General features: G+C 36.1%; 2 protein-coding genes across 4 annotated transcripts in view; one reads left to right on the top strand and one right to left on the bottom strand.

Annotated features, from left to right (window-relative positions):
• The window catches only part of barc (RRM1_TatSF1_like and RRM2_TatSF1_like domain-containing protein barc), a 178,427-nt gene that overhangs the window by 28,061 nt on the left and 130,754 nt on the right, over nt 1–19,612 (bottom strand). For all 3 annotated transcript variants that reach the window (XM_089102330.1, XM_089102321.1, XM_089102326.1), the window contains one exon: nt 9,454–9,656. In XM_089102330.1, the coding sequence (XP_088958456.1) occupies nt 9,454–9,656 (203 nt within the window). The remainder of the gene's footprint in view (nt 1–9,453; nt 9,657–19,612) is intronic.
• LOC148955455 (perlucin-like) lies at nt 1,157–9,312 on the top strand. The gene is made up of 3 exons (XM_089102354.1): nt 1,157–1,234; nt 2,754–2,969; nt 6,150–9,312. Exons 1-3 carry the CDS (start codon nt 1,183–1,185, stop codon nt 6,452–6,454), a joined length of 573 nt encoding a protein of 190 aa, XP_088958480.1. The 5' UTR covers nt 1,157–1,182; the 3' UTR covers nt 6,455–9,312.

The following is a 19,612-nucleotide window of genomic DNA, read 5'->3' as shown; positions in this document are numbered from 1 at the left end:
TACCTAAAATGTTTTGTGGGTAAAAAGGGGTATAGTGTCTAAATAAGTTTGAGAACCACTGCTTTAAGGAATCGAATAACCCCTTTAAATGGTTGTGTCAATAAAAAACATTTTAAAAATAATACAAGCTGTGAGTGTGACACCAATTTTTAAATATGGGATAATAATACGTGGTACAATTACATAACTACATGAGTGTTACTGGTAATACGCCAGCTAGTTGAGGGCCCTACGACGAATAATCTACTTTGCCTCTATCCTGCGGAATCCCGACACTGACACAGGCGGTAAAATGAAGGACAGCCAATGAAAGGTCTACAATTATGGTTAACTAAGAAGGTGTATAATCAAGAAATCCTAATAGAGAACGTTTATTAGGCTAAGAGGTACACCAGGTTCAGCCTTTTCCAAGACAGAACAACAAAGCGTCGCCCCTCCCCCACCCAAAAAGTGACGTCAGAAGTGACAGCAAAACCGAATCCCGACAAAAGGTAACCTCCTCACAGACATTACCCCATTATTAAAAGTCTAGGGGCGAGAATAAAAAGAATGAGTTCGCAAAATTCTAAACTAGATTTCGAACTAATACCCACAGAAGTTTTTAGCTTTTAATTCTTAGGAAGATTCAAGAACTAATACTATGCATCAAATCTTTGGCTGAAATTAGTATTTAACTCTTTAGATTTCTCAAGTTTGCACTTTTTTTTTCTTTTTATTCAAGCATGTTTCACGTACGTATTCGGGATCGCGTATTCCAGTATGTTCTAGTATGTTTATTCCGTTATTCACTGTTTTATATATTGTATCTAGTATGAATGAACGGAAGCCTTTCCTTTATTACATAGGCGTAAAGTTTCTTCATCTAAAACAGATTTCTCAACACAGGCTTTCCCAATATATACTATACCAGTACCAAGTAATTCAGCTCCCTCATAAATATTTCCTTCAAGTAGAAAATTGGCAGCTCAGCATTTCATATTGTCAAAAAGTAAACATAAGCTTTGACAGAAGTGCCATACCGTCGAACCTTTTCTCGTAAGTAATGAAGACAGAACAGAAAAAAAACTGACACGCGGTATGTTTACATTTCAACTTGGCATCTCTCCGGCTAATGGTCAGGGCAAACGCCCAGGAAATAGGAACAGTTTCATTTCAATATCCAGCCATTCCGTATTATCCCTAATGAAGAGCTGTATATTCTTGCTGATTGGATTATTTCTTTCTTTAGGCAACGGTAGGAAGAAAACTCACTTAAAGCACTTTTAATAATCTAGAAATCGCACCACTAAAAAAGGAACAAACAAGCAAGAAAAATAACATTGTCCACTATTGTAAGCATATTTGTTAGTTAAATCCAAAAACAAGAAATCATCAAATGAGAAACTATACTGAAATATTCGTCATAAAAAAATAATCTGAACAGAAAAAGCAAAGATGCACCCGAACAAGCAATAGTAAACTTGTCCAAAGCGTTACTTGTGCCATAATTTAATGTTCGAATTGATTATACAGTCAGTAGCATTGAGCAGCGCAAATAGTCCTTAAGAATAAGTTTCACGAGAAAAAGATGCATCAAAAGAAACATTAGTAAATTTGTCCAAAGGGTTACTTGTGCGATAATTTAGCGTTGAAATTACTTATACAGTCAATAGCATTGAGCAGCGCAAATAGTCCTTAAGAATAAGTTTCACGAGAAAAAGATGCATACGAACAAACATTAGTAAACCTGTCCAAAGGGTTGCTTGTGCGATAATTAGTTGAAATTACAAAGCGTTGAAATTACTTATACAGTCAATAGCATTGAGCAGCGTAAATAGTCCTTAAGAATAAGTTTCACGGGAAAAAGATGCATCCGTACAAACATTAGTAAACTTATCCAAAGCGTTACATGTGCCATAATTTAGTGTTGTAATTGTTTATACAGTCAATGAGTAGCGCAAATAGCCCTTGAGAATAAGTTTCACGAGAAAGGAGGGGACAGACCAAAAGTCAAGCCCCAGTGGCTTATGATTTATTCCAATGTCTATGAAAAGATAGGAAGATAGCACTTGTTTGCAAGGGAATTACAATGTTGTCAGTAAAACATAGTAAGGAATTGATCTTGCCCAACTCGGTAAATACCGGTTCACCTTAATGACAAGTAACTGTTGGTTGCTGAAAAAAAAAAAAATCAGGTGGTGTTCAATAAGGTTACAGGCAACAGTCGGGCTTGTCGACAGCCACACCTACCAAATTGAATTTAAACCTTCAATTGAATAGTTTAAACTAGGAAAGATGATGACCTGTGTGACAGGCATAAAGAAGTTCAGGAAGTTCGACATACTTAAGTAGGATTTCTTTAAGAACAAAACAATTGCATAAAAAATTAACAAGTAGATGGATATAAAGTTTAATCAGATTTGCAAAAGAGACTATTGTTATAGTCCACTGTAGGACAAAGCTGCAAAATATGGAGTCTGGGAGAATCTTTAGGCTCATTGGCACTGGCTGTGATCGATTTAAAACATACAAATAAAAGTTTACCAGTAAAAATCTGACATCATTGTTATTTTTTTCCATTGAAAATATTTTGAGTTAGCATATATAATGAATGTTTCCCAGAATAAACGACAATGCATTGTAATACTGGTTACTATACTGTAAACGTAGTAGTAGTATTAGTTGTATTTCAAATATTATAGTCTATCTGAAAATAAAAACAGTAAATATTGCGACCAATTTATAATTTCTAATATAATTTGACTTTGAATTAGGTGTTGTTAGACCAATCAAACCTGGCACACAACGTCGATACATATGTCCACCAGAGTTCGTCCGACTAGGCAACGGTTGTTATTACCTGAGCAGCCACATTAGCACCTGGCAAGACGCCCATTTTTCGTGCAAAGAGAGGAATTCCACTTTGCTTAGTCTTGACACAAAGTGGAAAGACCGAACGATGAGGAACTACTTGAACAGGGCTGAATTCGGTAAAGATAAACTTTGCTTTTTTTTTAGAAAAAAATCAATGGACCTCTTGATTATAAAAAGCCAATTCTTTGACTTCAGCTGCAGAATATTCCAGAGTCCCTTCAACAAGGGTCTAAAACAAACAAATCAATATTTAACTTTTAATGTAACAAAATGACAGTACGTTGGTTTTATTACTTCAAATTCATATTTTTGCGAACATCCTTAAGTTGCCAAAAATGCCAGTCATTCATTTCAATAGCTTTATCCAACATATTCTCCCCCTTCACAATTACGCATCTTAGGTTTCGGGATTGTTTTTAATTTTTTATAGCTGTAGTGAAAAGCTTCTCTTAAATCTTTCTAATTTAAGAAGAAAAATGGCGCAAAATCTATTGCTGTGCATACTAGGGAACGTTACTGTGGCAAATTTCCTTACCGGCGAAGTATTTGTATATTTAAAGACAACGGCTAATTTTTCAACTCAGCCCACTTTACACCTTGGGATATTTAAGTATTCAAACATACCTCGTCCAATTACTAATATAATTAAATTTTCAGTTGAGTGGGGCGACTTTAGGGATGCCTTGCACTATTAACCAGAAATCCATTTTTCATAATATTCCTGACGGGCAATAAATTTCTTTGGATGGGTCGTAGAGTGGAGTTCGTCTCAACCTATTGTTGGAAAAGCTGATAAGCTGTGAAATGATTGTCTCTCAGGCAGTAATTCATTTTAATTCCATTTATTGTTACTCTTCTTTTATGTGTTTTCTCACAAATCTTCATTTCCTCATGCTTACCTTTTAAATCTTTGCTCTACTTACTTCTTTTTTTTGCCAAAGGTGAAAATATGGGGCGCTACTGGCTCGGTAGGGATTTGTCAATTCAGATAAATAATTGCTTTCTTTTCAGAGTTTTTACGGGTGTGGTGCTGGAAATTAAAAAAGGGAAAATAAAATATTCCTAGAAAAGGTATTTCAAGCGGAAAGGATATCACAGTGTTAATCAAGGAGGAGGGGGAGGGATCAAAGACAGACCCAAAATTATTCACGAAAATTTCAGATTTTGCAGCTGTGTTCTTGAAATCAATATTAGTGGGGAGGGGGAACGGTTCATCGCCCCACCGCACGCATGTGCACTTTTTGTTGAGCAATGTCGGTGCTATTATAGATACTTAGGTAATTAGGGTTGTAGTTGAGTAATTAAAGATGTAGTAAATTAGGTGCCATATTTAAATGTGACAACAAAAAAGAGAAGCAGCAATAATGTGCAGTGAGAAAGAGGCAGAGAGATGAGGAAGAGAGAGGGTGAGGTTGGGAGAAAAGCAGAGGGAATGAGGGATGGTACATTTACAAGACCCAAAAGAAAAAAAAGACGACGTGTTTCAAAGTGATTTTGAAAAGGGATAACAAAAGAAGTGAAGCTCCCAAAAGAAAACTAAGGTACGTAAAATTTGGGTCATCTATAGCGATGGGACAATATCGAAACGTTTTATCCATCAGAAATTTAATTTTCTTTGAAAATATTTAACTTTGTAAATTTAGTTTTACAAGAGGAGCAGTGACGGTATAGAAGAAGAAGAAGACAAATAGATAAAATTGATCAGATATACATTGTTATTGAAAGAAAATAAAACGACGGAACAAGCATTGTTAAACTTAAGATCAGAAAAATTATGCTGGAAGGATAAAAAACTGATAACTAACAGAAAACACAAGATTTAGAAGTACTATAAAATCCTAATTCGTCATTAAAGTGAAAATTTAAGTTGCCATTTCTGCCCTTTTAAACCGTCACTGATTTTACAATAGTTTTTTTTTTATTTATTGGTAGATTATTTTGTTGGTAGATCTTTTCTATGATTAAACTTAAAAAAACAAACAAGTTTTTTTTAAATGAAAGTAAGGAGCAACATTGAAACTTAAAACGAACAGAAACTAATTAAGTGTATGAAGGACATTGCCCCCTCCGCAACACCTCGCTTTTTACGCTAAAGTTTTTTAATACTTTTAGAAAAGCTTCCTATTGTTCCAATTAAACGACCCTTGTGTTTCAGGAGTCGTTCTTAAAGAATTGGGACAAAATTCAAACTTTAGCGTAAAGAGCGAGGTGTTGAGGAGGGGGCAATCCCCTTCATGCACGTAATAATTCTGTTCGTTTTAAGTTTTAATGTTGCTCCTTACTTTCAGTTGAAAAAACATGTTTTTTTATTTATTTTCTGATCATTTTTAAATAGGCCGAATGCCAGGAAATCTGGCCCCACCTCCACGGAGAAATCCCCTCCCCACGGATTTATCCTCTAGACAATTCAGTCCCGGTGAAAATTTACCCCGGATAATTACCCTTAACAGCTCCAAGGGTGAAATTGAGACGGAAAAGAGAAAGCAAGACATTTAAAAAAGAATTTTGTATATAAATTCTGGCAAATTCCCCCAGCGTATAATTTCCCCTGACAACTTTACCCGTGGAAACTTCACTCCCCATAGAAAATTTCCCTGTGGAAAAACCACCAGCAAAAATTCTCCCCCCCCCCCACCCGAAAATGTATACATACTTCACAATAACAAACTACGTGTAAAAAATGGGCAAATTGTATGGCTTAAGACCTTTCCCCTGGGGATGTGGGGGGTCATATTATATCCAAAGGCATAGTTATTGGACCTTTCAACTATGATGAGCAAAATGGTTATCTCAAAATTTTGATCGGACGACTTTGGGAAAAATAGGGCGGGGGAGGGGGCCAGGTTACCCTCCAATATTTTTGGTCACTTAAAAAGGGCACTAGAGCTTTTAATTTCCGTTCGAAAGAGCCCTCTCACGATATTCTAGGACCAGTGGGTCGATACAATTAAACATGAGAAAAAATCTAATACTTTTAGGGGATGTTTCCCCCTTTTTTCGAAAATCAGGCAAATTTTCTCAGGCTCGTAGTGTTTAATCGTTAAGACTAAACTCAACGAAACTTGTATATTCAAGATCAGCATCATAAGCCGATTCTTTTCATATATCTATTGGTATAAAAATTTCATTTTTTAGAGTTTCGGTTACTATTGAGCCGGGTCGCTCCTTACTTACAGTTCGGTACCACGAATTGTTTGATTTGAATTGTCTTTCCTTTATTTTCTAAATTAATACTAGCAGTAATATCATTATGCGCAGTAATACGATCATTTACGATTAACACTTTTCTTGTTTAGCCCGCCTTGAACGATGGATTGGTGGTCTCTTTGACTGGTCTCGTCAACAATGGGTTTGGGGTGCTCAAGGAGCACCAGTCTCCTACCTGAATTTTGGTCAGCTCGTACCAGCAAATGCTATGAACTGGCACTGCATTTTCATGGATCCACTGCAAGAATACAACTGGAACCACAAACTATGTGTTAAGCGTCTCCATTACATATGTGAAACGTCATTGACAAAAGTTGGATCCGCAAAAAGACATAATCCATTAAGAAATGTTGCAACAACAACAATTGCAACTACAAACTCGTTACAGCGCTAATATACTTTTTATGACTGATCTGGGCGATTATTTCTCCATCTCTCACTACTTAGAGCTTCCTCTTTGACTTACGTTCAGCAATATCGTAAATCTGAACAATTAAAGGATTGCTGAAAGTCCTGTAGAAGTGTTCAAAAAACAACAATAGTTTTTTTCTTTTCCTTCTTTGTGATGTAGTATAAAGTTTAAAAATAAGCAAAAAAGGAACGCTAAAAAATTCCGAAATTTTAAAAGGTAAAAAAGCCTTACTGGATGGAAGTGACTAGCTACATTCGGCAGAAAACTAAACATTGAAGTTCCATTGATTTCAATATTTTAAGAGAGAGCTTGTTGACTGGCTCAGTGCAATTCTGTGGCTCCCAACTTAATTTTGAACTATTTGTATAACAGTGTTGCAGTTTGAACTGCTTACGTAACAGTGAGTTCAAAATTGCCGAAAAGCTATTTGAAACTTTATAATGATGGAAGTTGTTAGAGATATATGATCAAATATGAAGTATAATTTGCTTTGCCATGTGGGGGGGGGGGGGGGGGGGGCAACGATGTAATTCTTAAAAATCATTGTTAATATTAAAAGGTCATTTAGGAACATTAGCTAAGACTTAATCTTAACAAGGAATATTTACGAGGTATTAAACCATTACAAAAACTTATACGAAATACGTTTTACCTAAAATGGGGATACAGTTTTCAAGTATGCAAAGTTAAAGCTCGTATTTGTTAGTGCATTCAAGAAACAAAATCTATTTCGTAGATTGATCAAGATTTTTAAGCAGTTGCTGCAGGGCTTTACAAGCAGCTGACGTCTTTTCCTAGCAACAGTGAGCCACATCCAATTGCTTTTGTTTTGGTTTATTATTCTCAGCTTTTATCGTAGGAATTATGCTTCTTAAAGCTGATTTTATACTTGAAGTTGACATTAAAATTAGTTGCGGTATCTTAAGAATCATTATATAAACAAATCAATTCTACTTTAGTAACGAAACAACTGAAGCATACTTTCGTAAGTTACTTTTTTTGACTTGGCCCATTCCAGATAACTTGAAAGAAATAAAGTTTGTAAAAATAGACTAAAAACGTAGATAAAAAAAGAGAACATACCAAAATAGTGAATTTTAAATTTGTTTCGATTTTTCTACAAAAAGGGAATTTTTTCTCTAAGCCACTGTAATAGCAAAGTGGAGCTTCGCATAATGACTTTTACACCCATTGTAGATTAGAAGTAGCTAGCACGTGAAGGCTTTTTTTGCATGTTTAAATTTGCTTTTGTGAAGTCGAACAATTTGAAAAAAAATATAAAATAGAATCTTCCCTGTTATTCCTGTCGTTACGAGCCTTATTCCTTCCGAATCTCAATTTTAAATATCAAAACGTATATTGACATATTTGTTGAAACTTTCTACATTGTTTCTTTTTTTAATTTAATTTTTTAACATTTTAGCTTAATTTTTTAAATCCTCTATAATGCTCAAATCTTCACATGCAACTCATTATTTTTTAGATATGTTTGTCTGACTTTTGTCGGGGTTATTACTCAACGGTTATGTATGTTATATTGTCGACTAATACTATGATGCAATGTTCTTTGATGTACTCCAATCTTTTTTCTATCAGTAAGTTATTAATACTTAAAGATTTAAGCCTCGTTGAAAACTCAACTAGTCCAGAGAATCAAAATTTGGAATACGAACTTTTCTAAAGAAAACGAAAAAAAATATATATAGGCTATAGCATGATCAGAAACGGTGACTTCTCAGCAAACCAAAACTGAATACTGAATAAAATTATAAATATGTCTAAAAAAAAATTGTAAATACATTAACAATTTTTCAAAAAAAAAAAGTTTCAAAGGAAAATCCAGAGCTCATTCATCAAGTTTAAAGAGAATCTGCCTAAAGAATATTCTACAGCCTGCCATCTATATAAAATAATAACAGATGGCAAGGTAAAATCCAAGTTAATAGACATCATACGTTTTACGTATGATACGTATCATACGTATAAAGACATGTTACGTTTAAAGAAAGAATAGGAATGAATAAAACAAAAACAAGGAATTGAAGAAAAAGGAACAGTTAAAAATAGCAAAATAAAAAGAGGTTTTCTCACCAAAATTTAATATTCCTGAAGAAAAGTAGGTAATGGGTAAAAATAAAATTCTCTTGCAGCTATATAGGTTGAACAATATTACATACACACAAATATATAGATGTTTAGGTTATATGCAAATAAGTAAAAGACACTAATGAAAGTAAAAGAGTAAAATCATAAAATGAAACAGCAGGTAAAATCGTCTATTAGATTAAGCTATTTACATGTTAACATTGTTGACTGTATATTCAAAATATTTTACTGAGAACATTTGTCTACAGAGAATACTTATTATTTTTCTGAGATACATTTCAGTCTATGTATTTTGTTATATATACAATTAACGAATTATTTTATGCATTCTTAGTATGTCTATTTCAAATCCAGAAAGGAATGTAAGATTATTACCAAGGATTTAAGGAAACTAATTTGGTTCCAAAAGTGAGGAGGGGGAGGACAGTTCATAAATATCTTAATTAGAAGATTTAAACAAAATTTTAGAAACCCAATATTGCGAACACTGTTAGTAGGAGAAATATTAAATTTCAATATAAACACCAATTATCTTAAACTGAATCTTGCACGCCTTGAATCCCCCACATACGACCTTGATAATTATGGTAAACTATGAAACAGAAGCCGCTAGAAAACAATAGTTTTAAAGGATTTGACAGTGTAAGTTGTAAATTACTTTTTATTGAGAATTGATTTTTTTACGCAATACTATTCCAATATATTTCGTTCTCAGTATAATTCTTACTTAATCGCTTTTAAGGTCATTGCTCATAAGAAATTGCTCTGCATAAAAGAATATATTATAAATGAGGAAAATATAAGTTATCCAACTTGATTTTACATCTTCAGCTGTATTATGTATTGAAAATTGAAAACTGAAAATTGAAAGATACCTTGATGTAGTCACACAGGGCGTCCCCTTTAAAATTGTCTTCTTTGTCCTTATACATTTTGATTTTCCATTTGTTGGTTTTAAGCTCCTTTGCAACAAGTCCACATTTTGTCATAAATTCAATAAACTCCTTCTCGGACATGTCCAAAGGTAGGTTACTGACATAGACTTTTGTATTCTGAGCATCTTCAATCTCAAACCAAGCTGAAAATAGATCTTAGATAATTTAAGCTAAATATTACACGCTTGCATTCATGTGAGACTTGAAAAATAAATGTAACATTGGTGCGAAGGGCCTGAGAGGGGAAGGCAAAATGACAACTGTCACCCCAAGGGCTAAAAGCATCTATAAGAAAAAAACTGCGAAATGCTTTAATATTCAATTTTTATTTTATTTTAAGCCCTTGACACCCGACACAGGGGTGTCTAGGAAGTTCTCTTTCTTGTGAAAAGTTATACGTCCCGGATATTTCCTTCTTTTGCTCCACAATGCGTATATATGAAGTTTAACCCTTTCAGCCCTGAATTTTTTTCCTGCATAAGAAAATTCAGATTTTCTAGTATAGGGCTCATTTCAACCTTAGAAAACTTATGGCTGTGTTAGAAAACCGTCGGAGCACATTTTCTTAGAAATATAGATCCCTGTTAAATGACAGTAATGGGACTAGAAGGGTATACCAGCAAGACAACTTCGTTTATACGAAAAATACAAAAAAGGCACAAAACATATGCACAAAGTCAAGTTTCAAACCCAGTGAACATGGTACATCTTGAAGCAATTCCTGTCTTGGTTTAGACAGAGCACAACCTCACATTTCTCACAACGAATCTGTGAAACGCCTATTTTTCCTTTTGGGCACTTTTCATAGCGGCACTGGGCCTCCTGAACTTCTAAATGTACAGGGAAGTGATTTACTCGGTCATACCGGACGCTTTCGATCGGGTAAGTTGTCGGGAAGCAGTAGGTCGGGACGGCAAATGAGCCAGAGAATTCTCGGCATCTTGTTGCTGGTGAGGACGATCAGCTCTTCGTTTAAAGATCTGCTCCTTATATTCATATTTCAGTAGTACTTTTTGCAATTTTGTTCTGGAACTCGAAAAGTGACACTGGTTTATATGTGGGATCATGTTGCTCAAAGCGACGGTACTCAAGCCAGCTGTTGCAGATGATGACATCAATAAAGTGAAAAAAGGTCTTAAGGGTCCCCTTTTTCGTCTTTGTTTCAATTTGATACAAGGCGACGAGATGATCCAGCTTGTCTACTCCTCCCATGTTGCGGTTGTAGTGACCAATAACTTCAAGTCTTTTCACATCAACCTTCTCCTTCTTCTCGTTACTCTATCTTTTCACGAATCCGCCTGCCTTTGCATCGCAGTAGTTCGATGCCATGCTTACTGTGCTGTTGTCAAACCAACGCACAAGGACGAGTCCCTTTTCAATGTCACTAGCTTCGTCCCACGACCATCGTCCTTTCTTCCTAAGATCCTTCTCATCTGCAAGCTTTGCTTTGGCTATCCTATCCTTTCTGATAGTTCCTGCTGCCAAGAAGCCATCTGCTGTCAACTTTTCAAGCAGTGGTGACGTTGTAAAGTAGTTGTCAAAATACACTTTGTGATAGACATGCTTGTCAATTTTCTCCAGCAGACTAAGAACCATGGATCCTCCCAAACCTCCAGCTGTTCCTCTGTGCTCCTCCCCTTTCTCTCATAAACTTCAAAGTCATACATGATACCGGAAGAGCCACAGAGAATTAAGTTTTTCACCCCCCACGGTCTTGGCTTTGACTTAATGTATTGCTTCATCCTCGTCTGGCCTTTGAAGGGGATCATCTGCTCGTCTACACATAGGTTTTCCTCCCTTTCAAGATCCAAGCACCGCACTTTAACAAGGGATAACAAAGGCTTGACTTTCCATAACGCACCATTTTCGTTCCTATCCTCTTCGGACGAAAAGTGGTAATTGTGATAATTGTGGTTCCGTAATCTGTGATATCGATCTCTTGGAAGTGTTCTTGCGACTCTTGGAAGAAAGTACTTTTTGTTCCAGTAAAATCGTATCTTTGGAAAATTCAGGGATCCCATAAGGATTGAGATACCAACCCTTTGGCGTATCTCTCGGGCCAGACCTTTGCCTTTGACTGCTATAGTTTTACCTTGTTCCTTCATATGGTACAAGTCCGTCTTTTCAGCTATAGTCTCAAAAAACTCAAGCGGAATATACTTGTAGAAGTATTCGACAGGAGTAAGCCCCTCAGTCTGAGGGTCATCGAACCCGTAAGTAAGCCTTTCTTCTCTTTCCTCGAAAGGAATACCCCTGAAGTTGTAAGTAATCGTTTTCCTCTATCTATTTTAAGGGTTCTTTGGCTGCTGTGCCGCCAATTACAATCTATTCCTGGTAATAAAAAGAGGTTCGTCATCTTAATCCTCATTTTCAAGCTCTTCCTCAAGTTGAAGACTCAGTGTCTCTAGCAGTCTTGGTTCAGCAGACTCGTCTTCATTCTCAGGAGATAGCTGCTGCTGTTTCGGGAAATATTCTTCATCCTAACCATCAGAGTAAGAAAGCTAGGACAAATCTGAATTCTCATCAAGACTAAAAAAATAAATCCACAGCTTCCTTCTGAGCTACCTTTTTGTACAATGGTTGACTGTTTCGCGTTGTCCTTGCAGGTCTGTCAGAAGATCCTTGACCTCTCTCTTCATCCATCTGAAATGAAAGTAATAGGTATGAAATGATCGACAGATCATGTTTCTTTGAACGTTCAAATCTACATTACGACATCTACGAAACACTCGGACCCGTTCCCGTCATTTGACGAACGATGGCATTCAGCCCTTGTAGTCCCAGTCTTGTCATTTGACATACAATGACTTGTGAAAATCCTGACAGCTCAATAGATGGCACTAGTCACTAAATAGAACTCTCATTGATTAGTTGCGGCTATCTAGTTTTTCATGATATTCCAAAAGTAGACAAATAAATGACATGCCTACTTGAATTTCTAACTAGAAACTACCTACCTCTAACAGACTTTTTCCCACTTATTTTCTAATTAAATTTTCGTCCACTCCAACGTTCCAAACAAAACATGTGATACATCAATAGATCGGTAGATGTCTCAAGAATACAAAGAGCATGGTTTTGGTTACCACTTTTCACAGTAGATAACATCTGGTGAGCAAAAATTAGCCATCCGTCATTTGACGAGTTCCGGGGCGAAACGGTTAATGCTCTCAATTTAGGTGAAGGTTTGCCTGAAGGGGTTGCAGGGACTTGCACCATTAGTGAATTATGCTGATAACATGTGTCAACTTTGGACGTTTAAGTAACAAAATCAACCCCGTATTTGTAATCAGAAGGCATGGAAACCCTTGAAAATCATTTTTAGTGAAGGCAAACTAGAGAGAGGGAGGTAAAGGCCTAAGGGCCTCACTTGGAGCCATTCAATCATTCAAAAATGAAAATGCTTGGATGACTCTGATCATACCCAGTGGTTCTATGCTGGGTCCTAAGATCATTCAGATTGATAATACGTGTATTACTCTGATTTCAACAGTAAGTAACGACGTCCGTCGTCAGGCGTCACCTTGGAACCATCAACAATACAGTTAGAAAATCCTTGTACTTGGCCTACTCGGGTTTCAAAAAGGTACAACCGTGCCCACCTTTCCATTAAAAAAATGAGAAAAGAGAAAAGAGGGTTGAGAGGGAAAGGGTCTAAGAGCCTCATTTTAGGCTCTCAGTCATGCAGATTATATATTTTGTAGGGATTCCCTTTGAGCCTTACAATCATACAGACTGAAAATTTTTGTATTATTCTGATTTCTACGTCTGTAAGATATTCCCCTTTTTTTCACTAAAATGTGTGTATAAACCCTGTTTTATACGCGTTATCAATTTAGGGTCCTTTCCCATGAGGCTACAATTAACCTGTTTTCCTAGAAGGCCCGTTTTTGGATATTTTCGTTTTTCTGGTTTCGACTCTTAATACTAGAACTAATACTATTAATTTGCGATCGAAGGAGGAACTACCCTGTTCCTATGACCATTCGTTCCATGCGATGAGGCCGAGAAAATGGGAATTAATTAAAGACTAATACTTAGGAAATACATCGCTCTTTACTATGCCAATGTTATAGCGTTAACTATGATATTCCCTGAAAGATCAGGAGTTGAAAAAGGTGCAACATGTGAAGTTGGGTGTGGATTAGAGGATGTTATGGTCAAGGGCCTCAGTTTTGACCCTCCAGTCAAGGAAATGAAAAATCCTTGCACAATTTTAGCAAAATGTAATTTATACGCTATTTATGGAAATTTACTAAACTTAATTTGATTTTCAGCGTCTTTATTGAAGTAGTAGCCGCAGATTTTCAACCAACAATCTCAGATAGCCCCTTATGTACCAACTTCGGCTTAAATCAAACCACGTTTGCGAAATATGCTCTTTGAGTTTGTTTTGCTTTTATTGTGTCTTGTTTTTTTTTTAGGATTTTTATCATACGATATTTATGACTATTATTTCATCATATGGACCATTCTTTAAATGATCCCTGAATGATCATGAGACAAAAACAAAAACAAAAAAAAACATTATATATGCAAAAGAGAAAGTTAGGGGGCAAAATAACATAACTTTCGAAATATGGTTCTGATTCTTCAGAATATGGGCACTCCGAAAAACAGAGGAAGATTTGCTAGACGTTTTCCAGAGAAATTGCCAACGGATTGTTTTGGGTACCTGACTGACTGACCATATTTCAAACAGTAGGCTGTACGAAAAGTGTTGTTCAATCCCGTTTTCTAGGGCTATAATGAGAGAAAGGTTGAGATGGCTAGGGCATGTTCTGCGGATGAGGAACGACATATTGACGGATATTGCCTTTTCGGCCAATTATCTAGGGCTAAAGGGAAAAAAGATCGTCCTCGGTTTGGTAGGGAGGATGTCGTAATTAAAAATTTAAGGGAAATGGGAACTTCCTTGGAGGGTGCAAAGAGGGAGGCTTTGAATAGATTGGGAAGGAAGAGGAGCGTGCGTAGCTGTGCTGGTCTCAGGTGGCTTGGTACTGCGGTGAGTTGTTAGTAGTAGCAGTAAGGGTGACAATATAAAGACAAATCGAAAAAATAATGCGAATATGTGAGCTTATTCTCTCCCCCCCCACTTAAAATAAAATTACAGGAAGGGCATATCTTTGTCTAGACCATGCAGCTGGTAATATTTATCTTTTTTTATATTTTTTGTATCTCTTCATCCAGACAGTTCAGGTATAAGATGTACAGAAAAAAGGAGCCGAGGATGGAACAGCTGTATCTTTCATTAGCAGGTAATTTTAAATAGTCCAGTTTTAATCCTTTTCTATCCTTGCACCAAATCTTTTTTTCTCAATTAGAGAGATACAATAGAATCTAGCAACTTTCTGACAATAAATTATAGTGCAAAGAAAAACTCTCTAAAGAAAGGGAGGCAAAAGATGACAAAGACGTTGAAGAGTCAGCAGTGCCAAAATAAAAACAAATTTTGTTATGCTCCTCATACACAAATAACAAGTCCGATTGAACTGATATCGCAACGCTATATTAAAAAGAACACAATATAAATTATTCATATTATCTTAATTATTAATAGCTTTGGGTCAGCCAGGGCGTTGCCCAAAAGAGGAATTTAATTCAAAACCGGAATATCGTTGCATGTTCTCTATATGGCAAAGGGATTAGACTTATCACTTAAAGTTATATAGATTAGTCACTGGACCAGAACAGAAATTTAAACTAATTATCAGAAAAAGACTTCCAGTTTTTCTGGCACTTTGATATTAGGTTTACTTTAGGGTATACTAAATCAAAAGAAAAACTGTCACTCTTACCAAATATAATGACTTTAACCTTGTGTTGCAGATGCTCAAGTACTATACAGGGTGTCAAATAAATCCTGAGACGACTACACATTAAAAAAAAAATCTAGTTTGGGATAGATTTTTTTTTTTTAACTGATACCCATTGACCTTGAACGGACGAGAAACGGCTTCAAAATTTCGAATGAGAGTTCCTCATATGATGCTACACATTAGGTGGAACCAAAACAGAATATATCTGAAAGGTTTCTTTTTGGGAAATACTTCAGTCAAATATTCCAAACTGACAAACATGGTTTGGCAAGTTCACGAACTACTAAACTGACTCGATTTCCTCTGGGTTTCAGACATTTTTAACTTTCGATGGAACTTTTTCTTTAAAGAGCTGCCCTTCAAATTTTAAAGTTGGTTCAGAACCATCGTTAAAGAGGCGCCAGGGTTTTATATAATAGTTGTTAAACTCAATCTTCAATGGAATTAACTATAAAATAGAATAAATTTTGACGAACCCTTGTTATTGCCAAAAAGACAATATCGTTCAACCAAAAGCCAATCAATCATCAAACGTTTTCTAGTACAAGTAAGAACAGGATCCAGCACTATTTAAACTAAATAATAAAAAAAAGCCTGTAACAGTGTCTATTTGCAACTTTGAGAATTTTGATTGATTTATTTCTTCTTTTTTTTACGAATAAATGAGGGTGAAGAGATGATGTTAGCAAAGAGAAAATCGATCAAATTGATAGCTTCATCTGCATAGGTAGCAAAATTAGTAAAGCTCGTGGACGCAGTGAAGATGTAAAAAGTAGAATAGTCAAGCCGCATAGTGTTGTTTGGCACTGAAATAAGTTTGGAAGAATAGGAAGATGAGTTTGGGAACTAAGATTAGAATATTGGAGGGCATGGTCATGACAGTGGTCAAGTGTGGATCTGAAGACGTCAGCGCTTCGAAAAGCAAAGAAATATTTGTTAAGTGTTTTCCAAAGGAAGTGTCTGAGGGTAGCTTTAGGTTTTCGTTTGACTGAGCGTACATTAAACAGCAAGCTGTACGAAATATGCTGTTCAATTCCACTTTCTTGAGCTATAATGAAAGAAAGGTTAAGATGGCTTGGCAAAGTTTTATGGATAAAGGATGACAGCTAGACAAAGATCGGGCTTTTGGCCATTCATCTGGGGCATAACAAAAACAACGCGTCCTAGAAAGCCAGGGGAGAAGTTCATGAGAAAGAGTTGGAGAAGGGTCAGGGAGGGGGGATGAAGAGTGAAGCTCAGAATAAAATGGAATGGAGAACGTGTGGACAGCTGAGTTGCCCTCAGGCGACTTGATGTTACAGCGGATAGGTTGGTAGTAGTAGCAGCAGAATGTTTTGAACGTTATGACAAATGGTGTGAAAATTAGAAACTAGTGACATTTTCGCTTCTGAAGCTTGTTTGCTAATTCTTCGATTGCAGACTCATGCTCAATGTACTTCAGGATTAAGCAGGCACCACTAACTTCATATGATAACTGTTTTTTTTTGTTTTTTTTTTATTCTTTAATATTATTTGATGATGATAACAATGTCTCACAAAATATGCTGACGAAATATTGGCAGCAGGGCAATCACTGGACTTTTTATGTTGCTAGGAGTGCGATGATAGTAGAGTTTCTGTAGACGTCTCACTAGTGAGGTAGCTCCATTAAGTTTGAATAGTATCCCAGTTCAGCCTCCTCCATTTAGCTTTTTCCCAACACTTTTCCACGCCCGTGTTGAAGGAATTGAAGATTTCTCACTGATCGGTCGGTATTAAAAATGTTCCAGAGGAGAACAGCACGGACAGACAAAAGTTTCGTCCCCCTATCCTTCAACACCAAGAAAGGTTCACCTCTTGCCTGCGATCCCTTGTATCCCTTGGAATGACGAGATTCCTTGATACCTTAGCAGACCACTGGGAAAGATAAGACTCGTATTATCGGAGTCAAGCAGTTTTAGTGCCATGATCACATCGCTCTATACCCTCTTGCATGCCAGAGCTGGCAACATCAGAGCCTTAATGTAGTCCTCGTAGAGCGTTGCACGCTTTTAAAGCATTGTCAACTGTTGCATGTTCATTACTCATTTTTTAGCACAAGAGTAGGACTAATCTCGTTTTAGCACTGATTTAAGACTTATCCCGTTTTTTCAGCACGTCCCCTAACTTCTGTAGCTTAAACTTAGCTTAGATTCGTGCCAAAGTCAGGAAAAAAGCTAATTTTAGCACTAACTCAAGACTCCGCTCATATTTACAACTAGTCTGTAAGCATCGTGAAATTAGCTTCAGGACTTATACGCTTTTGGCACCACGTTGCCGGGACTCCATAGCTTGGACTAAGCATGTTTTTGTAGTGATTCATGACTTGACTCGGTTTTGCAGAGAAGCTGTCTACAGCTTAGACCTGCCTCTCTTTCCCACTGAGATTTTGAACCATTACATGATTCCAATTAAAACAAGGTGCAAAATGTTTTCTTGTCAACTAAAAAGTTAGCGGTGAAGGGATGGGGATCGATGGGTCCCAGGTCCAATATGTACCTCCAATCATACAGATTTAAATACTTTGCATGATTTCCACTTTAACAAGATGCATTATTTTCTACCATAGTGTAGGTGTGAAAACGGGCCAAGATTATAATTCAAGGTCCTTGCCCTTGAGGTTGCATTGGCTGACCCACCAATCCCCCAAAATGCACATTTTTGGATCTTCAGATCGTTTTGAGAGAAATGGCTATCTCAAAATTCTTCAATAACAGAGACGTAGGCATGAATACACTTTGGGCAATCGGCCAAATTCGGAAAATAGAAACCAGACAATTTTTTTTATAAAACATTATGATTTGAGGAGAAAAAAAAAATGTGAGAACAAATTCTGGTAGGAATAATGAGTCTGTATTCCCCCTTCCCCACCAAAATTTTTCTCAACAGCCAATGAAATTTGGACAGCATCAATTACAGCTTTCAACTAAAGAAAAGTTTTAACGTTATTTTAAGACAGTTTGTACTTCCTTAACAAACACTTTTAGTAAAATTTTAAAACTCAAAACTTTCTGGCCGGAACCCTTTTATCTCAAAAATATATTAATTTAATAATTGTTGATTTACATGTGTCTAGTATTTTTTGTGCATTGAACATAAGTTGCTGACAGCGAAGTACAGCCGTCAATCCTTACCAATTAGGAAACCTACTGGCCTTCAAGTCGAACCTGAAATTGATCACAAAAACATCTTGCTAGCATCTCATCCTTATTTCTTTTGACTGAAATGACTGTGAAGTTTTCTATAAATGCTTATCACAATATCCAAATGAGATCCAATGCTATTTATCTTTTATAATGCCAAATTACAAAGCATATTTTAACAGATAGTCAAACTAGTTTTCACGGTGTTATTCGCCATTTGTTGATTTAAATAGTTATTATTAAACATCAAAAAGATACGTTTATTCAACCGGGTCCGCTCCACTGCTTACAAGGCTTCGTCACTTTTTAACTTCTTTTCAGACGGAAGAAAGTCGTGAATGAAATAACAATGAAATACATGGGGAAATCTAGCAGCCCACAACGTTGCGATCAGCTGGAAACCATTAGCTATTGAATCTAAATTTTGAATAGATATCATTTTGATATAAACATAATTTCAGTGCAAAACTTACAGAAAGTGTTGGAATGCTGGACTGGCCACCGAAGATTATATTATCTTAAAATTTATATTATCTCAAATCCTTCTGAAGAACAAACTTTTATTGAGAAAAAAGCGACAAAAAAAAAAAAAAAAAAAAAAAAAGAAGATAAAGACGAATTTGAATAGCTTCTTAAACTACATGCAGTTTTAGGGATTTCAGAGTCGAAACTAAAAATAAAATATTATCCATTGCTTATCGTTATCTGTTATCGGTACAGAAGTGTCAAAATGGTACAGCTACACAGGCATGTAGAGAAAAAGGCTCTCGCTCACTTTTTTTCTCTACATACATGTTGACAGATTTTCCCGATAATGCCAATTATAATTCATACGATTCACTTGCTTTTGTGTGTTTTTTTTTTCAGTTTATCCCTTCGCCAATAAAAATATAATATCCGTACAAATGCAGGATTTCCCTATTTATTTTAGGGACTACTCCCATGAGCGACTACTCACCATGGTGACTACTCACCATGAGCATAGGTATGGTGGTAGAGCAAATAAAAGAAACCATTTCCTTCAATACAATTTCTAAATGAACGTAAATGTGCCATATAAACTCTTAAAAGGATACTACCTCCTTTAACGCTATCATAAACGCTCACAGCACTAAAGTT

Source organism: Artemia sp. Qi Xiang Cuo, chromosome 2, assembly GCF_049724085.1.
Source record: "Artemia sp. Qi Xiang Cuo chromosome 2, ASM4972408v1, whole genome shotgun sequence".
Taxonomy (NCBI): Eukaryota; Metazoa; Arthropoda; class Branchiopoda; order Anostraca; family Artemiidae; genus Artemia; species Artemia sp. Qi Xiang Cuo.
This window is presented reverse-complemented; position numbering and strand designations above follow the sequence as displayed.

Bases quoted from the DNA above. Each gene is read 5' to 3' on its own strand.
- LOC148955455 (XM_089102354.1), top strand. From the start codon at position 1,183: ATGAAGAGCTGTATATTCTTGCTGATTGGATTATTTCTTTCTTTAGGC. The intron at 1,235-2,753 runs GTAGGAAGAAAA...ACTTTGAATTAG, and splicing joins ATTTCTTTCTTTAGGCAACG to GTGTTGTTAGACCAATCAAA. The intron at 2,970-6,149 runs GTAAAGATAAAC...TTTCTTGTTTAG, and splicing joins CTTGAACAGGGCTGAATTCG to CCCGCCTTGAACGATGGATT.